The 27,531-nt window shown below is 40.2% G+C and overlaps 1 protein-coding gene across 5 annotated transcripts in view; it reads left to right on the forward strand.

Moving 5' to 3' along the window:
- ATG4A (autophagy related 4A cysteine peptidase) overlaps positions 1-27,531 on the forward strand; it is a 67,490-nt gene extending 39,959 nt beyond the window's left edge. For 2 of the 5 annotated variants that reach the window (XM_036270531.1, XM_036270532.1), the window contains exons 3-14: positions 7,430-7,540; positions 10,100-10,171; positions 12,152-12,250; positions 14,600-14,701; positions 14,873-14,945; positions 17,885-17,964; positions 18,693-18,880; positions 19,002-19,080; positions 23,525-23,670; positions 24,961-25,017; positions 26,364-26,472; positions 26,979-27,508. In XM_036270531.1, the coding sequence (XP_036126424.1) occupies positions 7,430-7,540; positions 10,100-10,171; positions 12,152-12,250; positions 14,600-14,701; positions 14,873-14,945; positions 17,885-17,964; positions 18,693-18,880; positions 19,002-19,080; positions 23,525-23,670; positions 24,961-25,017; positions 26,364-26,472; positions 26,979-27,049 (1,187 nt within the window). In that variant the 3' untranslated portion in view covers positions 27,050-27,508. Of the gene's footprint in view, positions 1-6,280; positions 6,327-7,429; positions 7,541-10,099; positions 10,172-12,151; positions 12,251-14,599; positions 14,702-14,872; positions 14,946-17,884; positions 17,965-18,692; positions 18,881-19,001; positions 19,081-23,524; positions 23,671-24,960; positions 25,018-26,363; positions 26,473-26,978 lie in introns of those variants that run through there. The other 3 variants (XM_036270530.1, XM_036270534.1, XM_036270533.1) reach the window with 3 other exon arrangements.

Below are 27,531 nucleotides of genomic sequence, written 5' to 3' on the forward strand. Positions count from 1 at the left end.
AAATCATAATCATATCAATAGGTGCTGAAAAAGCATTCAACAAAATCCAGCACACATTTCTGAAAAAAATGCTCAGGAATCTGGGAATAGAAGGATCATATCTCAACATAATAAAGGTGATATATGAAAGACCTATAGCCAACATCATACTCAATGGGCAAAAACAGGAACAAGACAAGGTTGCCCCCTTTCACCCCTCTTATTTAACATAGTACTGGAAGTCTTAGCCACAGCAATCAGACAGGAAGAAAAAATAAAAGAGATCCAAATGGGAATGGAGGAAGTGAAACTGTCATTATTTGCAGATGACATGATACTGTACATAGAAAAACCCAAAGACTCCATCAAAAATTTACTAGACTTAATAAATGATTTTGGCAAAGTAGTAGGGTTCAAAATTAACGTCAAGAAATCGATGGCATTCCTATATACCAATGATGAACTCACAGAAAGAGAAATTAAAAAAACAAACCCATTTACCATTGTGGCAAAAAAAATTAGATACCTAGGAATAAACTTAACCAAAGAAATAAAAGATCTATTCACAGAAAACTACAAGTCATTGAAAAAAGAAATAGAAGAAGATATAAAAATGTGGAAGCACATACCTTGTTCATGGATTGGAAGAATTAACATCATTAAAATGTCCATATTACCCAAAGCAATCTACAGATTCAATGCAATTTCCATCAAAATACCCATGACATGCTTCACAGAACTAGAACAAATACTTTAAAAGTTCATATGAAACCAAAAAAGACCCCGAATAGCCATAGCAATCTTGAGAAAGAAGAACAAAGTTGGAGAGATCACATTACCAGATTTCAGGTTATACTACAAAGCCACTGTAATCAAAACAGCCTGGTACTGGCACAAGAACAGGCATATAGACCAGTGGAACAGAACAGAGGACCCAGAAATGGACCCAAAGCAATATGCTCAATTAATATTTGACAATGGTGGCAAGAGCATACAGTGGAGTAAAGGTAGCCTCTTTAATAAATGGTGTTGGGAAAATTGGACAGCTACATGCAAAAAAATGAAACTAGATCATCAACTTACACCCTACACAAGAATAAACTCAAAATGGATAAAAGACTTAAATGTGACTCATGAATCCATAAAAATTCTAGAAGAAAATGTAGGTAACAAAATTTCAGACATCATAAGCAGCAGAATTTTCACTGATACATCACCTAAGGCAACAGAAACAAAGGAGAAAATGAACACATGGACTACATCAAACTCAAAAGCTTGTCCACAACAAAAGATATCATCATCAAAATGGAAAGGCAACCCACTGTATGGGAGAGCATAATTACCAATGATATATCAAATAAGGGGTTAATTTCCAATATATATATATAGAGAGAGTGCTCCTACAACTGAACAAAAGGAAAACAAAGAACCCAATTAAAAAATGGGCAGAGGAACTAAATAGACACCTCTCCAAACAGGACATACAAATGACTAAGAGACATATGAAGAAATGCTCGACATCACTTATCATCAGAGAGATGCAAATCAAAACAACAATGAGGTATCACCTCACTCCTGTCAGAGTGGCCGCCATCAACAAATCATCAAACAACAAGTGTTGACGAGGGTGTGGAGAAAAGGGTACTCTAGTGCACTGCTGGTGGGAATGCAGTCTGGTGCAACCACTATGGAAAACAATATGCTGTTACCTCAAAAAATTAAAAATTGAACTTCCATTTGATCCAGTGATCCCACTTTTAGGAATATACCCTAAGAAGCCTGAAACACCAATCAGAAAGAATACATGTATCCGCATGTTCGTAGCAGCACTATTTACAATAGCTAAGATCTGGAAACAGCCCAAATGACCATCACTAGATGAATGGATAAAAAGCTGTGGTACATATACACAATGGAGTACTACGCAGCTGTAAGAAAGAAAGATCTCTTATCCTTTGAGATGACATGGAGGGACCTGGAAAGTATTATCCTAAGCGAAAAAAGCCAAACAGGGAAAGACATGTATCGTAAGATCTCACTTATTTATGGAATGTAATGAACATAACAGTGTGAGGAATGGGGTAGTCCCAGAGGTGTGTAAGTAGGGTACAGACTGACAATCCCCAGAGAGGGGGTGTTGGGGGAGAGACAAACCACAGAACCTATATGCATGTATGCATGAACAATGGACATGGACAACAAAGCTGGGGACAGGGCGGGGAGGGAGGGAGAGGGGGGAATCAGTGGAGGAAAAAGGAGAAACATCTGTAACAAAAATAAATTAATTGATTGATAAAAAATAAAATAAAATTATTGAAAAAATAAATAAATAATAAAAGTGGTCAATCTCACGAGTAAAAAAATGAAAAATAAAAATTTATTAATTGATTGAGCTTTGTGGCACCACGAATTTGTTGGGGTGTGGGGAAAAGAGGATGCCACTATATCTGCTTTTCTCGTCCCTTATGCTTGGGGACCTAGGTTTGATCTACCAACTCAGAGGTGACAGTGATGAGAGCAGTACATATATTGCATTCTTATCCTGCAAATCAATTATATGACACAGTCTGTGGGGATGGCATTGTTGAGTTAGGATGAGGCAATGCAGAGTCTTTATTCAAGGAAAACAGCTATATTTCAGTAATAGTGAACTTTGTGGTGTTTTCACTTGCCCTTTGCCCATCCCTTGCTCTCCAACCTTGTAGTAGCCTTGAGAATTCACATCTTGGAATCACAGGCAAAGCCAGCAGCCTGACAGCCTCTGGAGGACACGCAATGATGTTGGAGCACCCATAAAGCCTTGTTTCTAGAGAATTGTCATTATTTGATCTATTTAGTGTTTGTCCAGAAGATCCCACTTGTAAGACAATATTAGCTCTGACTTGGAGCTGCAGAAACCCTTTCCCCAGGGGCTTTATTTGAAAACCATTAGAGGCGATCAATTAACTTCACAGCTGCCCTAGGCAATAGGTATTAAGGAAAAGCTGGGGAATAACATGTCCACTGGGGCCTTGAAAAGTTCACATCTTCCTAGAAATCTACAAAGCTAAGTGCTGTTCAGGGCTGTGTGCATTCCCAGGGCTGTGCACATGCTTAGTTAAGACCTGTGAAGGCCCTAAGCTTTCTGGCCAATTCTGAGCTCTGTACAAGCAGAAAGGGAAAACTAAGGCAGAGTTATGAACTGCCTGGCTGAGTGTGGAAGGCATGCCTTAACATGTATACAGGATTTGGCCAAGACTGGGAGACCTTTTGGTTTCAGTTTAAGGAAATCTGTGTTCAATTATTAGCTGACCACTAAGTTAACCCAGCAGAGACTTTGGTGTAACAATTATTACTGAAGTAAAATGGAACAGGGTATACAGCTTGTTGTCCATCAGACCTTTAAGAAGCTAAGTTTTGGTCTACCAAGGTACAACATTTGTATCTCTGCCTATATAGTCCCTATCTCTTTAAACAGCCTGTAAGAGCAGGGAACTCGTATAGGGCTGATGTCTTGTTTCTTAATTTTAAGGCAAGACAAAGTAGTTTATTAAATTTCTAAAAAATGATTACTTTTACAGTAGTCCCCTCTTATCCACAGGAAGTACATTCTTAGATCCCTGGTGGATGCTTGAAACCATGGACAGTATTGACCCTATACAATCATACATGTTTTTTCCTATATATACATACCTATAATAAAGTGTAATTTATAAATAAGGCACAGTAAGAGACTAACAATAATAACTAGTAATAAAATAGGACAATTATAACAATATGCTGTGATAAAAGTTATGTGAATATGGTCTCTCACAAATGTTTTTTTTTTCTTTATTGATTTTTAGAGAGAGAGGAAGGGGGAGGGAGATAGAAACATCGATGAGAGAGAACATCTATTGGTGCCTCCTGCATGCCCCCACTGGGGATCGCGCCCACAACCTGGGCATATGCCCTGACTGGGAATTGAACCTGTGACCTCTTGGTGCATGGGTTGACGCTCAAGCACTGAGCCACACTGACCAGGCTCTCTCAAATGTTTTACTGTACTGTATTCAACTTTCTTGTGATATAAGATGATATAGTCCTTATGTGATGGGATGAAGAGAGGTGAATGAGACATTATTAATTAAAATAAGAGTTACTTCAACACAAGCAGTACGATACCATGACAGTCATTTTGATAACTGAGATGGCTATTAAGTGACTAAAGGACAGGGAGCATATATAGTGTGTAGACACTGGACAAAGGGATGATTCACATCCTAGGCAGGATGGAGCGAGATTTCATCATGCTATTCAGGATGGCATACAATTTAAAACTTATGAATTTTTTTTATTTCTGAAATTTTTCATTTAATATTTTCTGACCACAGTTGACCATGGGTAACTGATACAACAGAAAGGGAAACCCCAGAGAAGGAGGGGTCCTACTGTAGTCAGAAGTGATTCTGTTGGAAATACAATTTCACTTCTGAACCTCAGCCATGTCCCAGTTTGCTGCTGCTGCTTCTTTTTTTTTAATCCTCACCCAAGGATATTTTTATATTTATCTTCAGACAGAGTGTGTGTGAGAGAGAGAGAGAGAGAGAGAGAGAGAGAGAGAGAGAGAGAGAGAGAGAGAAGAAGAAGAGGAGAAGAGAGAAGAGAGAAAGACATTGATTGGTTGCCAGGGAAGAACCACAACTGAGGTATGTGCCTTTGGCTGGAATTGGTCCCTGGGCTGATGCTCTAACTGCTGAGCCAAACCAGCCGGGGCTCAGTTTACTTCTTCATCTCTCTGAGTTCTGGTAGAAGACCTATTTCCCTTTCCTTCCCAGATCTCTTTATATATACTCTTTCTGTGTTACTGCTCTTTGTTTTTGTTAGTCTCATCTTCTGTTCTAGCTTTCATTTGTTTCACTAAGTAGATTTCACTTGGGTTGGATCTAGTATGAAACACTGAGTTCTGGGATTCTGACTTCTAAGAGAAGAATCAAAAATAATAGCTATGGTGACCATCTTGCTGGCCTGAGAGGGACTGAGAGCAAGAGGAAAATCTTTGCTGCCAATTTCTTTTTTTTTTTTTTTTTTTTTTAACAAAACCTATGTTTTTATTGATTTTTTAGAGAGAGAGAGAGGAAGGGAGAGTGAAACATTGATGTAAGAGAGAAACATTGATTGGCTGCCTTCTGCACACCCTCTCACTAGGGATCCAGCCTGCAACCCAGGCATGTGCCCTCACCGGGAATCAATCGGGGACCTTGCAGTCCATGGGATGATGCTCAGTCCACTGAGACACACCGGCTGGATTTGGCTACCATTTTGATCAGAGCCATCCCAAAGGAAGCAGCACAGTTCTCACAGGCTTTAAGGGGTGGTACTAATTTGACAAGATAGCTGGGCAGTGACTCATTGAGACAGGGTTAGCAATAGAGAATTTTTGTTAGCCAGTACTAAAAAAAGACTCAAGGCTTATATGCATAAATGCTGTACATTTATCCAGTGCCATCCTTCCTCACCCCAACCAGGGGAATGCCAGAGAGGGTGCCTCTTTCCCACACTCCTCTTAAGCCACTTATTTTTTTTTACTTTCTTTCTATTTCTAGGCTGCACTCATGTTCATTTTAACCTGATTTCTCCTGCCTGTGAGGGGTAGAGAGTAGGGTGGAAAGGTACACAGTGTTATTTTAGGCCACCTCAGTCCACCACCTCCTGGGGATGGCCTGACCTGGGTGATCATTTTTAGCCTGGTATTTCCTGGACATGGTCCAAGGGCTGAGACCAGTGACAGAAAGGCTAAGATAGCACTGGTTCCCTGGCAGATTCAGCAGTGATGAGTTTTCACTAGGGAACAAAATGGCTTTCTCATTTCTAACTTCTTTAGATTTGAAATACTGCCGAGACTATAACCTTAATGATTAAAACATCTTGAGGAGAAAGGCTACTTAAATCCTTGAAAAATTGGACTTCTGTAATGTTTTAAGAAAGGCAATATCCCTGTGTAGCTATGTTTCTAAAGTTATAACTTCAAACAAATTATAACTTCAACTTATACAAATTATGCAAAGTATAACTTTAATGTCCAAGTGTTTTCAGCAGGTAAACCTGTTTTCATGACCAAATATGACTCATTTATATTTAAGAACATTTATTTATATGAAAACAGCATGTTCCTGCCTTAGAAAACAAAGCCAAAAGAAAACAATTTGTCCTTTCCAGTTAAACATATCCCACAATGCCATTTCTACAGGAAACCATTCACACAGGGCCTTTAGGAACTGCCTGGGGAGAGACCCTGCAGTTACTTGTAGCTGTACAGAAGGGTCCCTACTCTCTCTGAGCTCCTCTTCCATAGGGGATGGGGAGACTCAAAAAGCTGAGAGGAGAAGGTATGTGTTGGGTGTCTTAGCATTGAACTTGACATATTGCCCTCATAGAGATAACAGCATAGACTATAAAATATACTATGAATTTTATTTTTCTGGTTATAGGTTAAAATAGGTTTTTGTGGACTGGTTTAGAAGCCTATTTACTGCCTATAATATTATTTTCCTCAGAAAATTTCTTAAAGAGAACTTTTGAGATAAAACCCCTTCATAAGTCAACCTTGACTCTTAGCAGACTCTTTCCCCACAGAGGTACAAAAGTGAATTTTAACTCTTCCTACATCACACGGTCTTAAGTTCTGTGAATGTGACCTGTGATCTTATGAGGTTTAATTATATTTTATTCGGTTACTTTATTATGAGAGATAATCATAGTTAATTTGTAAATTCCAAGAACAAGCTATACAGGGTATGGCAAAAGTAGGTTTACAGTTGTTTATATGGAAAATAATACAATAATTAATGAATAATAATACAAGAATAAACTATGTTCTGCATGCTCACAACAGTAAACCTACTTTTGCTCCACCCTGTATTTATCATCAGCTGCAAGATCCTTCTTTGCAGAAGTCGTATGTAAATAAAATGGCAAATAAAAGTATCATCAAAACATTTGATCTTCCAGGTAAAATATTACATTTTCGCAGTTGTGTAATCTTTCAGGCTTATCATAGTCCCTTCCAAGCTGTTGGCCACTAGAAACCCCACAGTATTCCCTGTGATGTGGGCAGGAGTTAGGTATTCAGGTATTATTGTATTACCTTGATACATTTACCCTAGGAGAAGCTAGATAAGTGTCTATTTACAAAGAAGGCACCATGAAAGAAAAGGTTTTGAGTTATCTGTGGCCAAATAATTATTAAGATGGGGTGCCAAATAGGACCATGATAAAGAGAATGTCAAAAGATGTGGTCAAGAGGAAATACCTCTATTGAAGGATTTTGCGGCCTGTGAGTGTCTCTGTTCCTCAAAGAAAATGATTTGCTTCCATTACACTGGAACCCAGCCCATGACCTTTCACCTTTAGGACAAAGGTAATAATCAGTAAACCATAGAAGCAAGACCTTTCTGTTAAATTTTGCCAAAGTTTTGTTCTTATCTTCCAGTTTTATCCAAGTATGAAAACCAGATTACTATTTTTGTTGACTACCTAGAAGAATTTCCAGATACAGATGAACTGGTATGGATCTTGGGGAAACAGCATCTCCTTAAAACAGGTAAGGTTTGGTAGCATTTGTCTGTGAGAACCCAAATGAGGTAGGTGCTTGAAGTCAAGGTCCTATACTTTTTTCCTCCTTGTGTTGACAGAGCATGACCTTGATAACTGTTAATCCTACTTTTGGTGGATTTACCTGTCAGTGAAAAGAATTTAAGCCTCAGGCGTTTCCCTTGCACAGGCCCCTTCCAAGGCCCTAAGAGGCCCTTGCAGTATGTTCACATGGTCATAAGTGCTTGTACAATTTGAAAAGGAGAACCCCTGAATTCTATAAACCTCAGGTTCCAAAAACATGTGCCCACTCCTGGTATCACTAACCAGTATCTAGACTTTGATGACTGGACTAACATACTTTTCATTCCTCACATGTCCTTTTCTGTCTAGATTAAAAACGGTGCCACCCAGGAGACCTCTAAACAGCCCATGGCTGTCAGAACCAGTACCAGACACTGAGAAGTCTAGTAGTTTGAGATATTTTGCTGATTATAGCTCTGTCTTAGTTTATTCTGATTCTGTATAGAACTTATAACTACTGTAGATAGATGGAAAGGAGGCTTGACTTTGTCTTTCTTACCCTTACATTCTCATAGATTGGGAAAGATCTTTAAACCATGCACCCAGATAAAGCCTGAACTTGGAGAGAGGCAGCTCTGATTTTATATCTGTCTGAGGAGTGCCCCAGCGTGGAGGGAGGGACAGGAAGAAGCTGATCAAAAGGCAGGAAAAGAAGTTAGGCATTTTGTATCGCCTCCTGAGTTTGGTTTTATCATTTTGATATGAGAATCCTAAACAGTGGAGAACACCTAGAGTTAGCCTTTAGGAGAATTTTTCGATTCAGACTCTTCTCCTACCTTAAATAAGTCAGTTTCTCACTCTGGAGCTTAAACTCCCTTCAGTAGCACATAAAAGGAGGGGACTGGAGATCATGTATTCTAGTTCTACATTCCATGACGACAGAAATCCCCAGGTTGTCAAACATGTCCCTATTCAAATGCTAAATGTTTTTCAAAGTGAAATTATTAAGATGTCCATACAACTTCCCCAGTCTTCCTAGCATATAGGCAAGCTGGGAGGTACAGAGAATATCAGAGGAAGAAGTGACTGGTCTGAACTTTTTGAGAGGAGGCATATATGATAGCAGATAACATTGATCGTGGGCTTACAGCATGCTGTAGCATCAAAGCATGTATTTCCATGTATTATCTTGTTGAGTGCTCACAGTTTATTAAGTAGGTACTATTATTCTACCCATTTTGTGGATGAAGAAACTGAATTTCAGGGACAAGGCTACCCAGTTGGTAAGTAGTAGTCAGGGTTCAAACCCAGGCAGAGTTTGACTCCAGGAATATTATTCTTTTTTTTTTTTATCCTCACCCAAGGACATTTTTTCCAATTTTTGTTCAGATAGAGTGGGAGGGAGAGAGAGGAAGAGAGAGAGAGAGAGAGAGAGAGAGAGAGAGAGAGAAACAATGATGTGAAAGGGACACATTGAGTGGTTGCCACCCACACAACCCCAACCAGGGCCGGGAACAAACTGCAACCGAGGTACATGTCCTTAGCGGGAACCGAACCCGGGTCTCTCTGGACCGCAGACCAATGCTCTAACCGCTGAGCCAAACCAGCCAGGGCCAGGAATCTTATTCTTAACCATTATGTGTCTGCTTCCCAAAATGTGCTAGACACTATGGACATGAAGGGAAGAGAAAATCCAGATAGTTCAATTTTCTGGTTAGTTCAAATGAAAGGCAGTGGTGAAAATAGAAACCATAGGCTGAAACGGAATTTCCTATATTTCTTTTAAAATGCAATGGCTATAAGTACTATACAGAATACAAACATGGATATGTTGTTGAAAGGGGGAGATAGAAGACTGAGAAAGATAGAATAAAATGTAAGTAGTAATGGAAACACGCAAACCGTATTTGTGGCCATCAAAGTAAATTTGTCATAAAATACAAGAAAGCATGCTATCAAAATAGACATAAAAACTTATGATGTTGTACATCCATTTATATTACAAATGCTAGTTGCACTAGATGGTATTGATATGTTTATTGCATACCTAATTTGCTTAACAGGGTCATTTACTTTTTAGTTAAACATGTCCACATGTATGTACCACACCCCACACACACACCTATACCCAATTTTAGATAACAGACAGTGAGTACTAATGACAGATTCAATCAACTGTCATCATTTAGGCAGGGACTGATTGCCTTGTTAGTTGGTTATCTAGAATCCTTGCTTTTCCTATTCTTTTTCTTCTGGCTATGGCCCTAGTGCTAGTACCTGCCAGGGCCATGGAGCTCAGTGAAAAAGAGACAGGAACCACCCAGTATCATTGTATTAGCCAGTAGCTTTTGTCAAAACATAGGTAGGGGAAATGCAGAAATTATTTGATTAAAATGAGATTGGGTTGTTTATGAATTTCCCTAGCTCCATAACAATGGAATTAACTGGGTATTTGAAAATGAGTTTACTGCTGGCTCAGAAATCAAAGGCAGACATCTTTAGATGGGATATGGTGATTTAATTTGAATTTCACATTTAATTACAGAAAAATCTAAGCTGTTGTCTGATATAAGTGCTCGTCTATGGTTTACATACAGAAGGAAATTTTCACCAATTGGTAGGTATATGATTCATTGTACTGTGCTTTCTTCCTTGTGCATAGCTTGCCTGAAGTTTTAGTAACTTCACATAAACCTCCAAATTAACAGCTTACTATGGTTAAGAATTTGATTTAGGGAGCATTTAAGTCTTACACTTTATGCAAAAGTTTGATTGCCAAGGTACCTTTTCATGTATGGCTCCATAGTGTTACTGTGTAATGCCAGTATACTTTTGATGCCACCTCCAAGTATTCAGGCTCTGGATAGTATTACTTATTTCACTTCTAAGAATAAGGAAAAAGTCAATCTTTTAATTTGGGCAGTATTGATTAAATTATAATCTACTGCTTTGTGCAGCTACTTGATAAATTTTCTTGGAACTAATTCTAAGCTGTTAAGAGTACCAACTGCTGTCTGGAAAAAAGGAGAGTTCAATAAGCTAAGTGAACAGGCTCCATCTGGAGAAAATCTGTAAAATGTTTGCAAGTAGGGTAACCTATTCCTGGTATCGTGGCCTTATAGGGAAAGACTACAAAACCCAAATGGTGGAAACTATTCTAACAGGAAAGCTATCTGACTGATTTTGATTCAGGACCGGGCCTAGTAATTGGTGTCAAATCAATCTTTCTGATAAGTGCCAAAAATGACGCCCACACAGACAAATATATATTTTTTCCCTCTGAAGGAAGTACCTGATCAATAAAACAAACAAAAGAACAATTTTTAGTACCCAGTAATTCTAAACTGTTAACTTTCTTGGGTGAAGAGGTGTTTGCAAGGCTTGAAGATATTTGCAGTTCAACTTTGATAATGTTTTGGCCATAGATGCACTCTTCTTTATGTGGGCTTCATTGAATCTTTTCCATACTAATCTGGCTGATAATCATGAGCAACAGCCAAAGGGCTCTCTTTCCAGCTCCCAAATTGGCTCACAACTCTCCTCTTGTTGCTATAGCAACTATCCTTCAGTCCCTACAACAAAAAGAAAGGGGCAGCCACCTTGGCTCACTTGTCTTATTATGATTGATGGTTCCCTTTAAATTTACTCATGTGAGATCATGCTTATAGCATACTTTTCCACTTTCATATTGGGGTAGGAACGCAATGAAAGCAGGATGTCTCCTCTGCCATCTGAGTTATCTGATTTCATTGGTACCATGAAAAAGTATAGTGAGCCCACCCTGGCCAAATATGAGGGATTTTTGTTATATCAAGTATTCTTAAAATGAAACTCTTCATCTTATTTAATTTAATAACTGATTTTGTGTCTTTTAAAGATGTAGTACATTTCCAATTTATTAATAGTATTCTTACTTGTGACCTTACTCAAAACACGATCCTGAGTGGGTTGTAGAACACTTTCACAGATACTCTCTCATTTAATTCTTACTCTACTCACTGATATATGCTATTATCCCCAGTCTATAGATGAGATTTAGATTAGGTATTTAGAGACTGGTCTTCTGATGCCTAATTTAAGACTCTTTCCACTATTTTACATTATTCTTATTGCTGTTCAGATCTTTATAATGTACATTTATAATAGTCAAAATCCTTCTAGATTTCTTTGATAATTGCCTTTGGTAGCGTTTATTTTTTTAACTAAGGTAAGACTGGTTTCCCTGAGAGGTGAGCTGTGTGAAGCCAGGTTTGGTCAGGCAGATGATGATATGGCATGGACTAAGTGTTGGTAGTCATACATGGCAGTCACCTACCAAAATTGCATGCGTACCTAGAAGTCTTCAAGCAGAAAACATAAGGGGCAGATTCTGTTCATTTGTTTGTTTTGTTTTTTGCCATAGAACCCATTTTAGTTAACTCAGCATTAACTTTGCAAATTTCACCCTATAACAAGCCCTGTTTGATATCTGGCTATATCCCCCCCCCCCCCAGAGTATGTGTGTTTGTCTGTCTTTTATGATTCCCAGATACACTGAATGTTTGGGGAAAGGGCAATTTCAGGAACTCATATTTATTGCCATTCATTTTGCCAACAGGAGGAACAGGCCCTTCATCAGATGCTGGCTGGGGATGTATGCTACGCTGTGGACAGATGATGCTGGCTCAAGCTCTTATCTGCAGACACTTGGGAAGGGGTGAGTTAAATTTGTTTTCTAAAGTGCCTCAGAGACCTCTTCATTAGCACTTATTTCTGGTAGTTTCACATTGGTGGTGAACTTGAGGAATACTCACTAACAGAGCTGCAGGTCCTGCAGTGCTCCCTGTAAACTCAAGTGGTGTGGTTGACAAGTTGACAAAGTCTCCCATGAGAAGGAAACAGGCAACATTTCCTTGTGATTCACCAAGCTATAGAGTTATTTTCCTGGGACAACTGAATGTTGAGGCAGGTGTGTCATTTAGTTGCCATCTTTGCTATTGTTTGACTAAGTCCTTAAACAGGTCAGATAACAAAGGAAGTAGGAGGAAGGGTGTGGTGGTAGGTCTGTTTCTTGACCTCATTTAAAATATCTGCCTAGCAAAGGATGTAAATGACCTAAAGGAAGTGCGTAATGAGGGAGCTGGTGCTATTTTGGTTTTGGTTCACTGAAGATGTCCATTTGATTATTAAGAAATCCTTAAATCTGCTTCCTCAAGAGACCACTTCATTAAGAACATTTTAGTAATCATTGTTGGAACTCTTTGACTCTTGCTTTCTTAAGATATGTGTGCTTCCCTATGAGCATCTATAGGCTGACCCTGACTGGATGCTAGTTTAGGCAATTGAGTGAAAGTTCAGTTCAACTTGAGGATGAAGGAGTGAAAGAACAGCTTGAATAAGATTGGGCTGCCTGAACTCATTGAGTTTCAGAGGGATGGAAAAAATTACTTCTTTTCCCTGCTGTGTAACCTCATAGACCCTGCTGCCATTATCACAGACGATTGGGGAATGGTCAGGGGCAGGGTGTTTGAGGGCCTAATGCTTTCTTTTCATGATTTAGGATATCCTGTGCCTGCTTTCTGTTTAACAGATGAATAAACTGAGACTCGGGAAGTAAGGTGACTTTCCTGGGGTCAAACAGCTAGAAAGCATAGATTTGGGAATATAATGCAGGTCTCTGACTCCTTGTCTAGAGATTTGTCTATGGTACACATACTTCTTGAAGCAGAGTCATTCTTACTATTTAACTTTTTCTCATTTATAAAACACTTCAAGATGTTTCTTTTGCAAGTGAATTTTGTGAAAATCAAGCTGGAAAAAAAGAATCTCAGGCAGCAATTTTAACTGTTTTAATGTAAAAGCAAGTAGCAGGAAGAGTTTGGGAACAGATTTTGTAGCAAAGGTGAATTAGAAGATGTAAATTTCATGAAGAAGTATTTTGGAGTGTTTCCTATTTGGTTATTGAGGTGGAATGTTCACTTATCATCATCAGAAACTATTTAGTGATACTTGGCAACCAGCTAATCAGGATTTCCCCGGACATGGACAATTTGGTAGCTGATGAAAAACAGTTGGATAGAGTTTACCCTCTGAAATCTGTGCTGAATATGAAGTTTCAAACTTTGGTTTCAGAAATACTAGAAGCAAAGAGAATGGATGACTCTCGACTCTCGAGATAATGGCTTTTGGATTTGAGTACATTTCAGTTGCAAATTCAAACTCTCTCTAAAACCTCCGGAGAGAAAGTTATCTCTTGAAGGCAAACTAAGCCTCAGAATTCTGTCCCATTAGACAGAGTTCGTAGAGCTGAAAGATGGGAGCAGTGCATCCTATCCAAAGTGGTGATTATGGTGAGTTTTTGCAGTTGCCCTCAGTAGCAGTAAGTAGTCTTTGTAGGATATGGGGCGTTGTGCTTAAGGCATGGATGAGATTCATACAGATGTGATTATTTTGGTTTTGGTCATAAGGAAATCTTGAACAATGGTAGAAAAGGTTATTTACTTTTGCAAAGCTCAGTGTGGATTTTTTAAAGGTTGTGTAAAAATGGCACCATGCAATTTTTTAAAGCTTCCTTAGCTGTGAATTATATATATTTCCCTGTGAACTGCAGTGTGTCAGAATAGTACTTCCCCCCATGAGACTCTTTTGGCAATGTGGCCAAAATATAAAGACAAAGCTGTTGCTTTTGGTGTGGAGGTAAGACACTGGTGTCTGGGTGATATACAGATATATTGCTGGGTTTTGTGTGACAACCCTGGTCACTGAGTATCTGACCAGAAAGGCCTTTGTGAAACTGTTTTCATATAATATTTATCCAGCTCTAGCAATGGGGCTAAGTCAATTTCTTGTTTTGCTTTTACTTTACACCTATCAAGTCTTTGAAAGTAATCAGTTTGCAAGTGTGTTTGTCATCAAAATTAAAGATACTTAGGAATGTTCTAAGTAATCATTTCTGCCATTCAGATATAGCTTCTTTGTTGTCCTTCTAATCTCATGGTTATAATAAGAGTTAAGAGAAGTAATAAGCAATTATAAAAATGACTTAACTCATATTTTCCCCTAAAAGACTGGAACTGGGAGAAACAAAAAGAACAACCCAAAGAATACCAGCGGATCCTACAGTGCTTCTTAGATAGAAAAGACTGTTGCTACTCTATCCATCAAATGGGTAAGGTCACATCAGTGATTTAAAGACAATGTCTGTACCTGCTCCTCTCATCCCCTGCCTTGTATGTAGCTCCACTAAGTTGTTCATCTGTTTAGTTATTTGTGCAAAAAATTAGGCATGCTGGAAGACCTCTTGCTAACTTGTTCATTTTTTTTTCCCACATAAAAACAGCACAAATGGGTGTAGGAGAAGGAAAATCAATTGGCGAATGGTTTGGACCAAATACAGTTGCGCAGGTGTTAAAGTAAGTAAGAGTCTGGCATTCACTTGATTATACTGACTCTTATGCATCTGTCCTTCACCAACTCAATGTCCCATCAACCTAACTGGTTTTTACCATCCCAGTAAGCCACTCATCCTACTAAACCAGCAAACATTTGTACCATTTTGCTCAGATAGTTCTTTGAAATGTGTAACTGGGTACAGCGGCCTTGGTATATTAGAGTTATAGTCATTGGTACCAGTATATGTGGAGATACCTCAGGATTCATTCAGTATTTCCTCACTCCCCACAGATTGGTCCTCATGTACTTGGGAGCCATCAACATGAGGGTCACTTTGAAGCCATATTAAGTTAGGGAGGCTGAGCCAGCCTAGGCAAGACATGGACTCCCACCCTGTATAGTATAAAAAACCTCACTCATTCATTTATTTATCCATTCAACATGTACTGGGTGCCTTTACTGTGCTAAGTGCTTAGTGTACAGAAATGAACTAGTCACAAATGAATTCAAGGAACTCATGAATTAGTGGAGGCGTCAAACCCCAAAGGAGTCTTGGAATCAGTCTGTTATCTCTTAGCAGACTTCAGGCACCCAAGCATGATACTTTGACACTTGTTTTGTTAAATCTCAAAATTTACCTCCTGCAACAAGAGGCAAGGTGTAGAGGCCAGGACCAATGTTTTGGAAGTGAATGGCATCAGGACCTACCCCTGCAGGCCACCTCACCTGTTATCACTCTCCTTCTTGACAACATATCATCAAATGAAAACTCCATGATGGCAGAGCTTGTATTTTTCTTGTTCACTGCTAGAACACTAGCACATAAAACTGCCTGGCACACATAAGTATTCAGTGAATATTTGATGAACGAATGAAAAAGGTAGCCAGAATCTGGAGTTGGATTTAGGCATCGGAAGACTGAAATCATCAATCCTTCTTTGGTGTAGCATGCTTCAATCCTGGGCTCTCTGGAGCATGATGGTGGACCTACTCCATGAAAAGTGCAGATGGGGTACTGATTCAATTATTAGTCAGTCTTCAGTGAATTAGAATGCTTTGTACATGTGCTTGTGAGGGGAGTAGTCTGGGTTTCCTGGGGATCCAAGTGAAACCCATATCTTGGTTTTACTAACAGTGTAGTCTGTCTGAGACAGTTTTATTTTCTTAGTCCTTAGTATCTTTTGGGCATTGTTGACTCTGCTGAATGAGGATTTGGCAGTATTTCGGAGCCACTGTAGGAACCCAGGGTAGAAAGTGTACAAGATTAGAACAGCTGTGCCACCCTGGTCGGTGTGCTTCAGTGGTTGTAGCATCGGCCTGCACACTGAAGGGTTGTGGGTTTGATTCCCGGTCAAGGGCACATACCTAGGTTACAGGTTTGATCCCTGGACCCGCTTGGAGCGCGTATGGGAGGCAGCCAATCAATATGTCTCTCTTACATTGATGTCTCTCTTTCTTTCTCTCTCCTTCTTCCTCCCTCCCTTCCTCCCTCTCTAAAAATTAGTGAAAAAAATATCTTTGGATGAGGATTAACAAAAAAGAAAAAGAAAAACAAGAATGGATATGCTGTGTCCAAAACCCAGCTTGAAATTATTGGTTTTTAATTGTTTTCTCTTTATTGACTTTTAGAGAGAGAGGAAGGGAGAGGGAGAGAGAGAGATAGAAACATTAATGAGAGAGAACATCGATGACCTCCTCCTGCATGTCCCCCACTGGGGATTTGGCCCACAACCTGGGCATGTGCCCTGACTGGGAATTGAACCGACAATCTCCTGGTGCATGGGTCGATGCTCAACCACTGAGCCACACCGGCCAGGCAAAATGATTGTTTTTTAAATGCTATCTCTCAGAATTTGCAAAATTTGCTTTTTTCTTCTAAACTTTGAAGTTCCTAATAACAAACAAATAGAAATATACACTTCTAAAATAATTTAAGTAGGATCTGATATGATTATTATTATTAACAGCAGTATATATATATATATATATATATATTTATTATTATTATTGTTATTTTTGAGAAAGATACCATATTAAAATGAGTGAAATAAAAGTATAACAGTAATTAACCTCTTTCTGGGAGCTATCTAGGTTTAGTAGAGAATTATTATTCTTTTGTCCAGTGAGACTGGACTTTACCCAGGAATCTCAGAGTAGCCAGGTTAAATGTGCTTTCTTTCAAACTGGCAAGAAGAAAAGAAGATTAAAAAGAAATAATCATGGTACTTTGCTCAGAGCTCAGATAAGCTCTCAAAGGGGTTTTCTGTCTAATCTATTTGGGTCATGCAACTCAGCATGTTCTCTCTCTTCAGTCATGTACCCAAGGCCATCTGCAGCCCAAGTATCCTTGAACAGCATTTTCATAGCACGTGGGGATGGATGTGAGAGATTACCTGTCTCTTCTTCTCCTCTCCTCTCCCTTCCCTCCACTCTCCTCCCCTTCCTTCCCCTCCCCTCCCCTCCCCTTCCTTCCCCTCCCCTTCCCTCCCCTCCCCTCCCCTCTCCTCTCTCTCTGGGTTTTGCTGGGGCTTATTATCTGTATTATCTATCCGCCCAAACAAATATATATATTTTAATGCAAGTTTCCATTTATTGAATAAAAGCAGTAAGTCAGAATATCCTTTATTTAAGGAAAGAAAACAACCTGTTGTAAGCAGATGCGTTGGTAACTCTTTTCTTTCACCCAAGAAGAATAACATTATCTTGTAAGGTAGACTTTTCCATTTTGTAAAGCAGGGCCTCCTCTTCAAGGTTCAAAAACTATGACTTTGTGGCATACTCAGGGTCCCTGAACATGGAATGCTCCAGTGCTCAGTTGAAGGAGCTAGAGCTAACCTGAACCCCAACTTCTCTGAGATTCAGTATTTAGTAACTTCAGGAACACTCGGCATGGATTGTCTTGCTTCCTGCTGATATTTCCATCTTCCCAATTGTGACTTCATTGTATGTTGCTTTGCAGAAAACTTGCTTTATTTGATGAATGGAATTCCTTGGCTGTTTATGTTTCAATGGATAACACAGTGGTCATTGAAGATATCAGTGAGTCTGTTTACCTTTCTGGGTGGTGGGTAATGAGGTCCTTCTTCACCATTCAGAAATCAGAGTTGAGAGATAGGTAGCCAGATAGATACATAGATAAAAACAAACAAACAAACAAACAAAAAAAAAAAACAGACACACACACACACACACTGACTCTCTAGCGTGCCCAATCAGGGCAGGGGAGCTTAGGGGAGCACCACACCCTGTTTAATCATCCCCTGCATCCTTTTTTTCCTCTTTTCTTTCAGCTTTCTGAAAGGAAGAAACAATTAGAGGATCTTTGCTTCCCCTCAGTGTGGTACCAAACCTTTTCTCTGCAGGACACCCAAGTGTAGATAATCAGTTAAATTACCAATAGGTCTTCTGTGGAGACCGCCCCCCTAGTCTAGCCTCATACTCCCATCATGGGGTTAGAAAAACCAAAAGACACAGTCTCTGTTTCAAAGGTCCTTGCAGACTAGATGAGAAATGAGATTCTCTCATTGAGCCTGTAATATCTGACAGGAGGTAAGGGAGTGCTCAGTTGCAAGATGGAAGAGAAGTAAGGGCTGGTGGAGTGGCCTGGGCTTCCTGCGGGAGGTGGGATGAGCTGGGTCCCGGTGGCAGAGAGGAAGGCCTTCTAGGCAGGGTATGTCTATGTGAGGTCTTCCTTAGTTTTGCCCTTGACATACATCCTGGGGCTGTATACTCCTAATATTCCCAGCTCTCCTGTCTTCTGTTTCTAGAAAAAATGTGCTGCGTCCTTCCCCTGAGTGCTGATACAGCCGGTGAGAGCACCCCTGACTCTCTGAATGCTTCAAACCACAGTAAGGCCACCTCTGCCTGCTGCCCAGCCTGGAAACCCCTGCTGCTCATTGTGCCTCTTCGCCTGGGCATAAACCAAATCAATCCTGTCTATGTTGATGCATTCAAAGTAAGTTGCTCCTTTTTCTGAGCCCATTGTTGCCTGCCCATCATGTCGCCATGTGAGCACAGAGATCCGTGAGCAGCAGTCCACAAGTGAATTGAGAATCTTGCATTCTCTTTCCCTCTAGGAGTGTTTTAAGATGCCACAGTCTTTAGGGGCATTAGGAGGAAAACCAAATAACGCCTATTATTTCATAGGATTCTTAGGTAAGAAAAGAGGAATCACAAGTAAGTCAATGTGGGCTAAGGGAGGGCGGGCAGAAGGTTTGCATGGGAGACCAGGTAATTCCAGTTAGGAAGCCTCATCTAACCTGGAGATGCTGTGGTTTCTGGTCAGCTCCTTCTGTCTCTGGCCTGATATGTAGAGAGTAACACTTCCGTGTTCCTGACATAGAGCAGATCCCCCTTTAATGTCTCTACTTCCTTGCCTCTTGATAAGATGGTTCCATGCTGCTTTCCCACAGGACCACCCCAAGGTCATAGTATTGCTTCAGCTCATATCTCTCCTTCTTGTGGAGCCCAGGGTGGAAGGGTGTCATTCCCCTGGCCTTGTTGAGTTCTGTCTTACTGAGACTCAGCCATTTAGGCTAGGGGACATCCTCTGGCTTCCCAGGTCCATGCAGCTGGGCCAGTAGGCTCATTGTTCAGAGCTATGACTGAGCGGGAATTAGAGGAGCCAGAGAGGTATCCTGTTTCTGATAATGGGGGCTAAGCCTTAAAACCACTAACCTCCTAATATGGACCCTAAAAAGATGTCCAGCATTCCCTGCCTAGGTTGACATCTCTGGAAACCCAACCACCTTATTCACTAGCTGTGACCAGAGACACTTAAGGCCTTTGGCACACAAGGTGAACTAGTCCAGTGCTTCTCAAACTGTAATATGCACAAGAATCACCTTGAGAGCTTTTTATAATGCAGGTTCAGTGGGTCTGAGGTAGGCCCTGAAATTCTGAATTTCTAGCTAGTGCCAGTGCTGCTGGTATACACACTACACTTTGAGTACCAAGGGCCTAGACACCTGGTTAGTGCTGAAGAGCACCCGGAAGGGAGTGATGTGGCTAGGGAAATTTGGTGCAGGACACCTCTCGCAAGAGTGCAGTGGTCTGAAACCGGACCTTGAAGAAGATTGCAAGGGTCAGCCTTATATTGGCAAGGGAGAGCCAGAGCAGGTGTGGGGAATGGTATGAGGGATATGCAGAGAACAGGGTGAGGTAGGCTTGGTCACCCTCCACTATGTCCTCTTTGGAGATTCAGAGAGGTGAGGTGGAGTGAAAACAAACATACCTTGTGTCATATGCTAGTCTCCCACTTGCTGGCTGTGTGACCATTGGAAGAGAATCAACTCTTTCAATCTTAGGTTTCTCTTCTGGAAAATGAGACTAACAACTCAGTCACGATGTTGTCACATCACAGTGGACCACTCAGCAAAGAACTAAGCATGTATTATGAACTCAATAAAAGGTGGCTCCACCCTGCCTGACCTGGAACACCTCTTTTCTTTCTCTCTTTAAGGCTGGTGTTTCTTTCTTTTTTTTGTACAGACAGAGTGGGAGGGAGAGAGAGGAAGAGAGAGAGAGGGAAACATCGATGTGAAAGGGACACATCGAGTGGCTGCCACCCGCACGACCAACCAGGGCCGGGGACAAACTGCAACCGAGGTACGTGCCCTTAGCGGGAACCGAACCCGGGTCTCTCGGGACCGCAGGTGGACGCTCTAACCGCTGAGCCAAACCGGCCAGGGCAAGGCTGGTGTTTCTATACAGCTGCCTCTGTTCTCTTTAATGTTGACATCTATTGGTCAAGCCTAAGAACTACAGCTTGATGGAAAATTGGGAGGTTTTTATTTTTCTAAGTACAAAAGCTTAGTTATATAAATTTCAGTGTTCTCTATTTATAAGCTTTTGGGTTTCTGTCAAAGAAATATTGCAAAAAATCTATTATTATTTGCACTTGAGGACAAAGTTGAAACAAATGGGAAAATAATTTTGGAGGGATCTCAGTGAATAGTGTATGTTACTCCTGGGCTCCCTGGCCTCCCTTATTCCAACTTATCCAGGCAAAATTTGCCAAGCTTGCAAAGCTCTTCTGCTTCCTGAGGCCACTAGTTGGGTTGACTTTGTAGAGTTTGACTACTTACGGAAGAGGTGTGGGCAATCCTCAGTTCCAAAGACAGAGGTTTACATAGTGCACACTAACTTTCAAAAATCCTTTATTTATCTTTCACTTGAGGCTCCAAAGTCCCCTTGACTCCCCTGTTCTGACTTACCCTCTTAGTGTATTAGCTTGGGGGATCGGTATTGGTAGAATGTCTGAAGGGAGGGAACGAATGAGAATTGTCATTTTTTTAAACAGCTGCCTTATGCTAGGGACTCTGCAAAGTGTTCTCTCTCTCTCTCTCTCTCTCTCTCTCTCTCTCTCTCTGTAGATAGATAGTTATATATAGATGTATTGCTACAGGTATATAGATAATTTTATACATACACACACACACACACACACATATAGCAATCAATAGATAATTATATAGATGTATAGATATATAGTTATATATAAATATAGGTATAGATAGATGGATATAGTTAGCATAACACCCCTTTGAGGTAGAGATTTTTATTTCCATTTATACCTAGGGAAACTAAGATTTAGAGGGGTTGTTTTCTTAAGGTTACTTAGGTAGAAAGTAGCAAAGCCAGGATTTGATCCCAGTTTCGTCATCTCTGTCTACCATACCACATTGTTTCACTGGTGCTCTCTTGCCCGGTGGGAAGCTGGGAGAAGGTGTTGCTGTGAGCAACTCTGGCCAAGGTGAGATTCTGACTCTCATATTTTTACTGTATAGACATGAAATGTTTATCTCCTGCACTTTAGTAGGGGTTGTCATCTGGAGATCCATAGTGTGAGCCCTGTGTCTGCACATGGTTGACTAGCCTGCCTCTTCTCTTCAGGCCTCATTAGAGACCTTGGTTTAGTTCCCACATCATTTCTAGGACTTTTTAGATTTTCTACTATATCTCTCTTAAGCACTCTCAGAAATAGGGCAGTCCGTAAAGCCCCACTACACACACACACACACACACACACACACACACACACACACACAGTGCCAGAGGCAGAGAGAACACTGCTGTTCTCAGCACCTTAACTTGAAATACTCTGGCAGAGTACTCAGTTATAACCCTGCTTTGGATTTGTATTTTCTTGTGCACAACTACCTTCTCCTCTTACCTTTTTGTAGTATCAGTTAGGCTTTGCTCTAAACATCCTTGTTGTTGCTCTTTATTGTAATTTGAGGCTTTGTTTGATATAATTGCCATCACCCACCAGTGGTCTGGGAGAACATACATGTACCTTGACTTTCATAAAGCAAGCCATATGGCAGTATTGATTTCCATATACTCTCCAACATTTATTTGTAGGGAACTAGTTTTGCGTCTAAGCAAGATACTTTTATGACTCACTTATATTTGTATTGTGTTTTAGGCATTTCACAGAGGTGAATTCTTCTAGTTCTTATAATACCCTGTGAGGTAACTGGAACAGACGCAATAACCCCAGTTTAAAAACAGAAAAGTTAAGGCAGAGTGATTTAAGAGGCTTGTCCTAGGTCTGTGATAGAGACAAGTTGAGCTTTCATCAGATATCAGAAACACATTCTTTTCCAGCACAAGCATTTAGATGTGCCCAACATACTCCTGAATTCCATTCCAGGGAAGTTCTTGAGGTCATGCCTACCCACTCCTCCAGCTGCAGGTAGTTCTTTCTTTGGTTGTGTAACTCAGTCTAAAACACAGAAGCCCAGATGGTCCTCAGGCCTGCACAGTGAGGTTAGGGTGTTTCTTTAGGTACTTTTGCCTACTCAGCATGCTGCTGAGGAGCATTAGAGGGACTCTCAGCCCTTATAATATCAGATAAAATTAGAGATTTTATTATCCTAAACCCCTCTCAGGTCATTATTGGGCTAGAATTTTTCAATTTAATAAAGCATGACTTCTTTCATTTGTAAACATCAATCATCTCAAAGTAAGTTTTCCCAGCAAGGTATATCTGTGCTGATGTTAATGTGACTAAGGCAGTGCTTTCTAACAGGGAATACTAACTTGCTAACTTCCCAGCTAATCGATACCAGAAGTCAGTTCCCTGGTATTTCATCCATAGTGGAGCCAGCATTCCCATTTCTTTTGGAGACCAAGGTCTTTCTCTTTAACAGATGTGCTTTCTGACCATAGGGCTGAGGACCAATGGTCTGGAAGTAGATGTTTTCCAATGTTGAAAGAGGCAGGAGGCCCCCTAGTGGCACCTGAACTCACAGCCTGGGGATTCTACTTACCACCTCTTTGCTACTGCTGCTCACAGAGCCTGCTATGTCATCTGTGATCTTTCATTCCCACCTTTCCCCAGATCTGTCGCTTTCCATTTTTGGACTTGGATTGTGAGGTCATATGAATGCTAGGGCAAGACTTTTCGTTGAATTATTAGATTTGGGTATGGGTGGCTTCTTTAGGCATGCTCACCTTAATTCAAGCTTTCTGTCATCTCATTTTCATTGTCACCAAGGGAGGGGTTAGGGAAACCAGAGCGCCTCCTCCCAAGGACAACAGTGGAGCCAGGGCCAGTGGTTTTTTGAAGGTTAAGCATGCCTCATTCCAACAGGTGATGAGCTCATTTTCTTGGACCCTCACACAACCCAGACCTTTGTTGACACTGAAGAGAATGGAACCATTGATGATCAGACTTTCCATTGTCTGCATTCACCACAGCGAATGAACATTCTGAACTTGGATCCTTCCGTGGCATTGGTGGGTATCTGAAGGTTGGGTGGGCTAAGAGATACACTGCCACCTTATTACAGATTGGTTCCCTGGGGGTTTTCCAGGTAGCTAGGCAGGGTGTCAAGAGTATATTCATTTACCACCCCCATGAGAGGTAGCGAAGAGTAGTAGGGAATGAATGGACTCTGAAGCCAAACTGCTAAAGTTGGAATTCAGGCCCTGCCACTTCCTAGCTATGGACTTAGGGGGAGTCCCTTTACCTTTCTGAGTCTTGGTCTTTTTATCGCTAAAATAAACAGAACATAAGTTTCTTTCTTGTAGGGTTGTGTGAGATATGTTGTGCATAAAACACTTAGCACAATGGCTGGCACATTGTAAATATTCTAGAAATATTAGTTGTTATTACTGTTATCGTCTTTCCCCTTTTTCTTTCTCACCCTCCAATTACTGCCACACAGGCAAAGGGAATAATGTAGGATATATCTAGGGAGGGAGAAGGGGGATGATCCCCTGGGTAGACAGTGCCCATTTCTCTGGGCACACAATCCAGGACGTTGCAGGCCCCCCTCTCAGAATTATGAGTGTTGTCTACGAACATTGAAGCGGCAGCTGCCTGTGAAGTAGCCAGTGGTTCTGAGGCCTATCTGCATCCTTTCTTCCAATTTAACCCAATTGTCAGGACACCAGTGTCCAAAGAGTCCTCTTGGACCATTCTTTCATTATATTAGTTCTGAGGATGGAGAAGAAGGTTGATAGTTCTCTTTAATCTAATAGATAATACCCTTAAAGTCAAAGCCACCTTATTTAGTATTTCCACTAGCTAAAGGTACTATTTGGCTTTTGTTTACTGGTTTAATTGACTCTTCTTTAAAGATGTGTACATTTGAATGTAATGGAATTAACCCTACACTTGGGAGATTGGACTTCAAGTTACTATATCTCACAGTATGAGGGGAGTAAGATCAGGAGGGAAAGGGACAGAATAAGAGAGAGAAGCAGAGAGAGAGGAGAAACAGAGGGATAGGGAGATGGAGAGACAAAAGGAGAGGGAGGGACAGAAAGGGAGATGGGAGAGAGAGAGTGAGGGGGAGGGGAGAATGAATGAGCAAATGCTTGTGTCCAACTGAGGCAATGATCTAGGAGAGAGATAAGCCCAACCAGTCTTCCTTTTAATTGTTGTGAAATCATATCCAAGGAGAGTGGCCCACATTCTACATTGTAACTCTAGGCCAATGGCTCCATCTTGTAGTATAGGGGCGCCTTCCTTGGTGCCCGCCCCTGACCAGTTCTAAGTTGTGTTCTTTTGCTTCCCCCAAGGGATTTTTCTGCAAAGAAGAAAAAGACTTTGATAATTGGTGTTGCCTTGTTCAGAAGGTAAAGATATTTGTTTTTCTTAGTCTTAAAAACAGAAGTTATTCCACATGATTCCTTTTCAAAACTGTTTTTCATAGTAACATAAACCTAGCCTGATATGACTTTATTGCAAGAGAAAGAAACTAAGATGTGGGGAATAGCGCATAACTTTGGGGGAACCAAAGAAAATCTTTTGTTATAAATATGCTTAGTAAGTCGAGTGATATTTTTAGCTACTTAATGTTTTATCCCAGTATGCCTATGAGTCATGAAATATTTAATATTCTATGATTTTAACCTAAATATACCAATTTCATATAGCTCAGCCTAAATGTTTTCTTAGTCTGTTTAAACCACTGACATGATTGAAGAAACTAATCTACTTTGCTATTTATTTAGTAGTCCATTTAAAGTTTAATGTACTGTATTCCATTATGGTTTAGGGGACTTGCCTTTCTATTAACTGTCTTATTTATATAAAATATAGGCATGCTGCTACTTAAAGGAAAAACAGTTTGGAGAAATCTGTGTAAATACTAAAGCCAATTATTCTTTTTTAATATTTTGTATAAAAGGGTATTTATTTTTGTTGAATCACCACTCTTTGTACCTGCCTCCCTAATCCTCAGCTTGTAACACATACCAAATATGTGGAAGACATTGATAAATGCTTAGTGAAAAAATGAAGGGAAATCATAGGGAATAGTTTAAAGAAACACAATGTTTTCCTATTTACAAAACAAAGAGATTGGAGAGATGGGAGGCAAGAGACTCTTCTAGGTGTAAGGAGGGAAGATTTTTCTTCACAAGTGAACAAATAATTAACAACAATGTCCCCAGCTGAATCTGAAACCCCAGTTAATAATTAGCTGAGACATAATGAAGACTTATTTTCTAAAAGCAATACTTATATTTCAGCAAAACTACATATATATGTCACATTTAAAGTTAGAAGAAAATTTTTCTGATAAGACTATGCCATTTAAATTAAAACATACACTGTAGGTGGTGGACTAAATGGAAACCATGCCAATATGGGCAGATTTTATTTGATTAACCAACATTTCTTTGGAGACAACACTTCAGGACCATCGCAGCCCTAAATTGAATTGAGTCCATGCAACTGGCATATGAGCTAAACCTCATGATGGAGTTTGGGCAGTGAGTACTGGCCTTCTATCAGATACTCCCTCCAGTGGCCTTCCCTCCTGAAGACAGGTCAAGTAGAGGATGGGTGTATTTACTAGTTCTTTGCTTTCATCTTTCAACAACCAGGCCACTGTCTTAGGACTTGGGGTCATAGATTGCCAATTGGACAGAAATATAGTGACTCTGTAGTGTTTATAACTGTTTCTATATCTCCTCAGGAAATTCTAAAGGAAAACTTAAGGATGTTTGAATTAGTTCAGAAACATCCATCACACTGGCCTCCCTTTGTACCTCCAGCCAAACCAGAGGTAACAACCACTGGGGCAGGTAAGTGGTTGTTCAGGGATTCTATAACCAGCAGACCCACATGTAGCATTTGGTTTATGAGATAGAAGCAATTGTATGAATTAATAAAAAAATGGTACTTCTGATTATCTAAATCCGCTGATGAACTGATATTGATTTCAAAGAATGATATAATAGCAGAAAATAAGCTCAGTGCAAAAGTTTCATGTAAAATCAAAATGACTAGATTTTTTTAAATAGTCTGGTTCAGAATAACAAATCAGAGGCCATGGGTGAGTCAAAAGGTACCTCCAAGTTCTTACAGAGCGTCATACTCATCACTGTGAATAGGACTATGTAACAAGTCTAGTTATTTTTATTCTTTGTAGAGAATTTCTAATACATGGCAGTGGTCCTAGCTGTTGCCTCTTCCACAAAAAATTTTCTTTACCAAAACAATTTAAAAATGTATAGTCTTCCCTACTGAGTAGTGTCTTGATCTCTTCAATCTAAGCATCATGTTTTTCTTCTTTCTCATTTTCTGACAGAATTCATTGACTCTACTGAACAACTAGAGGAGTTTGACCTGGAGGAAGAGTTCGAGATTCTGAGTGTATAGAATAGTAGGAACTCAACGTTAAGGTCTGTCTTCCATCTGGAACCAGAAGAACATGAATTTATGACATAAAACTTTTGTAGTCAGCAAGTGCCTGTTATGCCAATAGCATACAAACTTGATAGCAACCAATCATGACTGAGCCAATCACCGCTTCTCAGAAAAAAACAATTAACAACTCTTCCCCAGAAAGAACTAGAACAATCATGGAATCTAGGAACAGAAATATTAGGAGCCATCCTTGCTTCCCAGCTTGTCGTACATGGCCACAGCGAGTCTGCCACTACTGAAATGAGGAGGTGGACATCTGGAAGATAGACAGCAACTCCCACCTTGCTTCAAGCACCAGCAAATGAGAGATGGTTACCTGTCCTTCCTCACCCTTTCGAGTGTGACCTCTTTGGGGCTAAATACTAAGAAGCAGTCTGTTCTTTTGCTCTAATAATAAAATGATTACATCAGGGAGAAAAAGTTCTTGTTAAATT

The sequence above is a fragment of the Molossus molossus genome, unplaced genomic scaffold (assembly GCF_014108415.1).
Source record: "Molossus molossus isolate mMolMol1 unplaced genomic scaffold, mMolMol1.p scaffold_m16_p_2, whole genome shotgun sequence".
Classification (NCBI taxonomy): domain Eukaryota; kingdom Metazoa; phylum Chordata; class Mammalia; order Chiroptera; family Molossidae; genus Molossus; species Molossus molossus.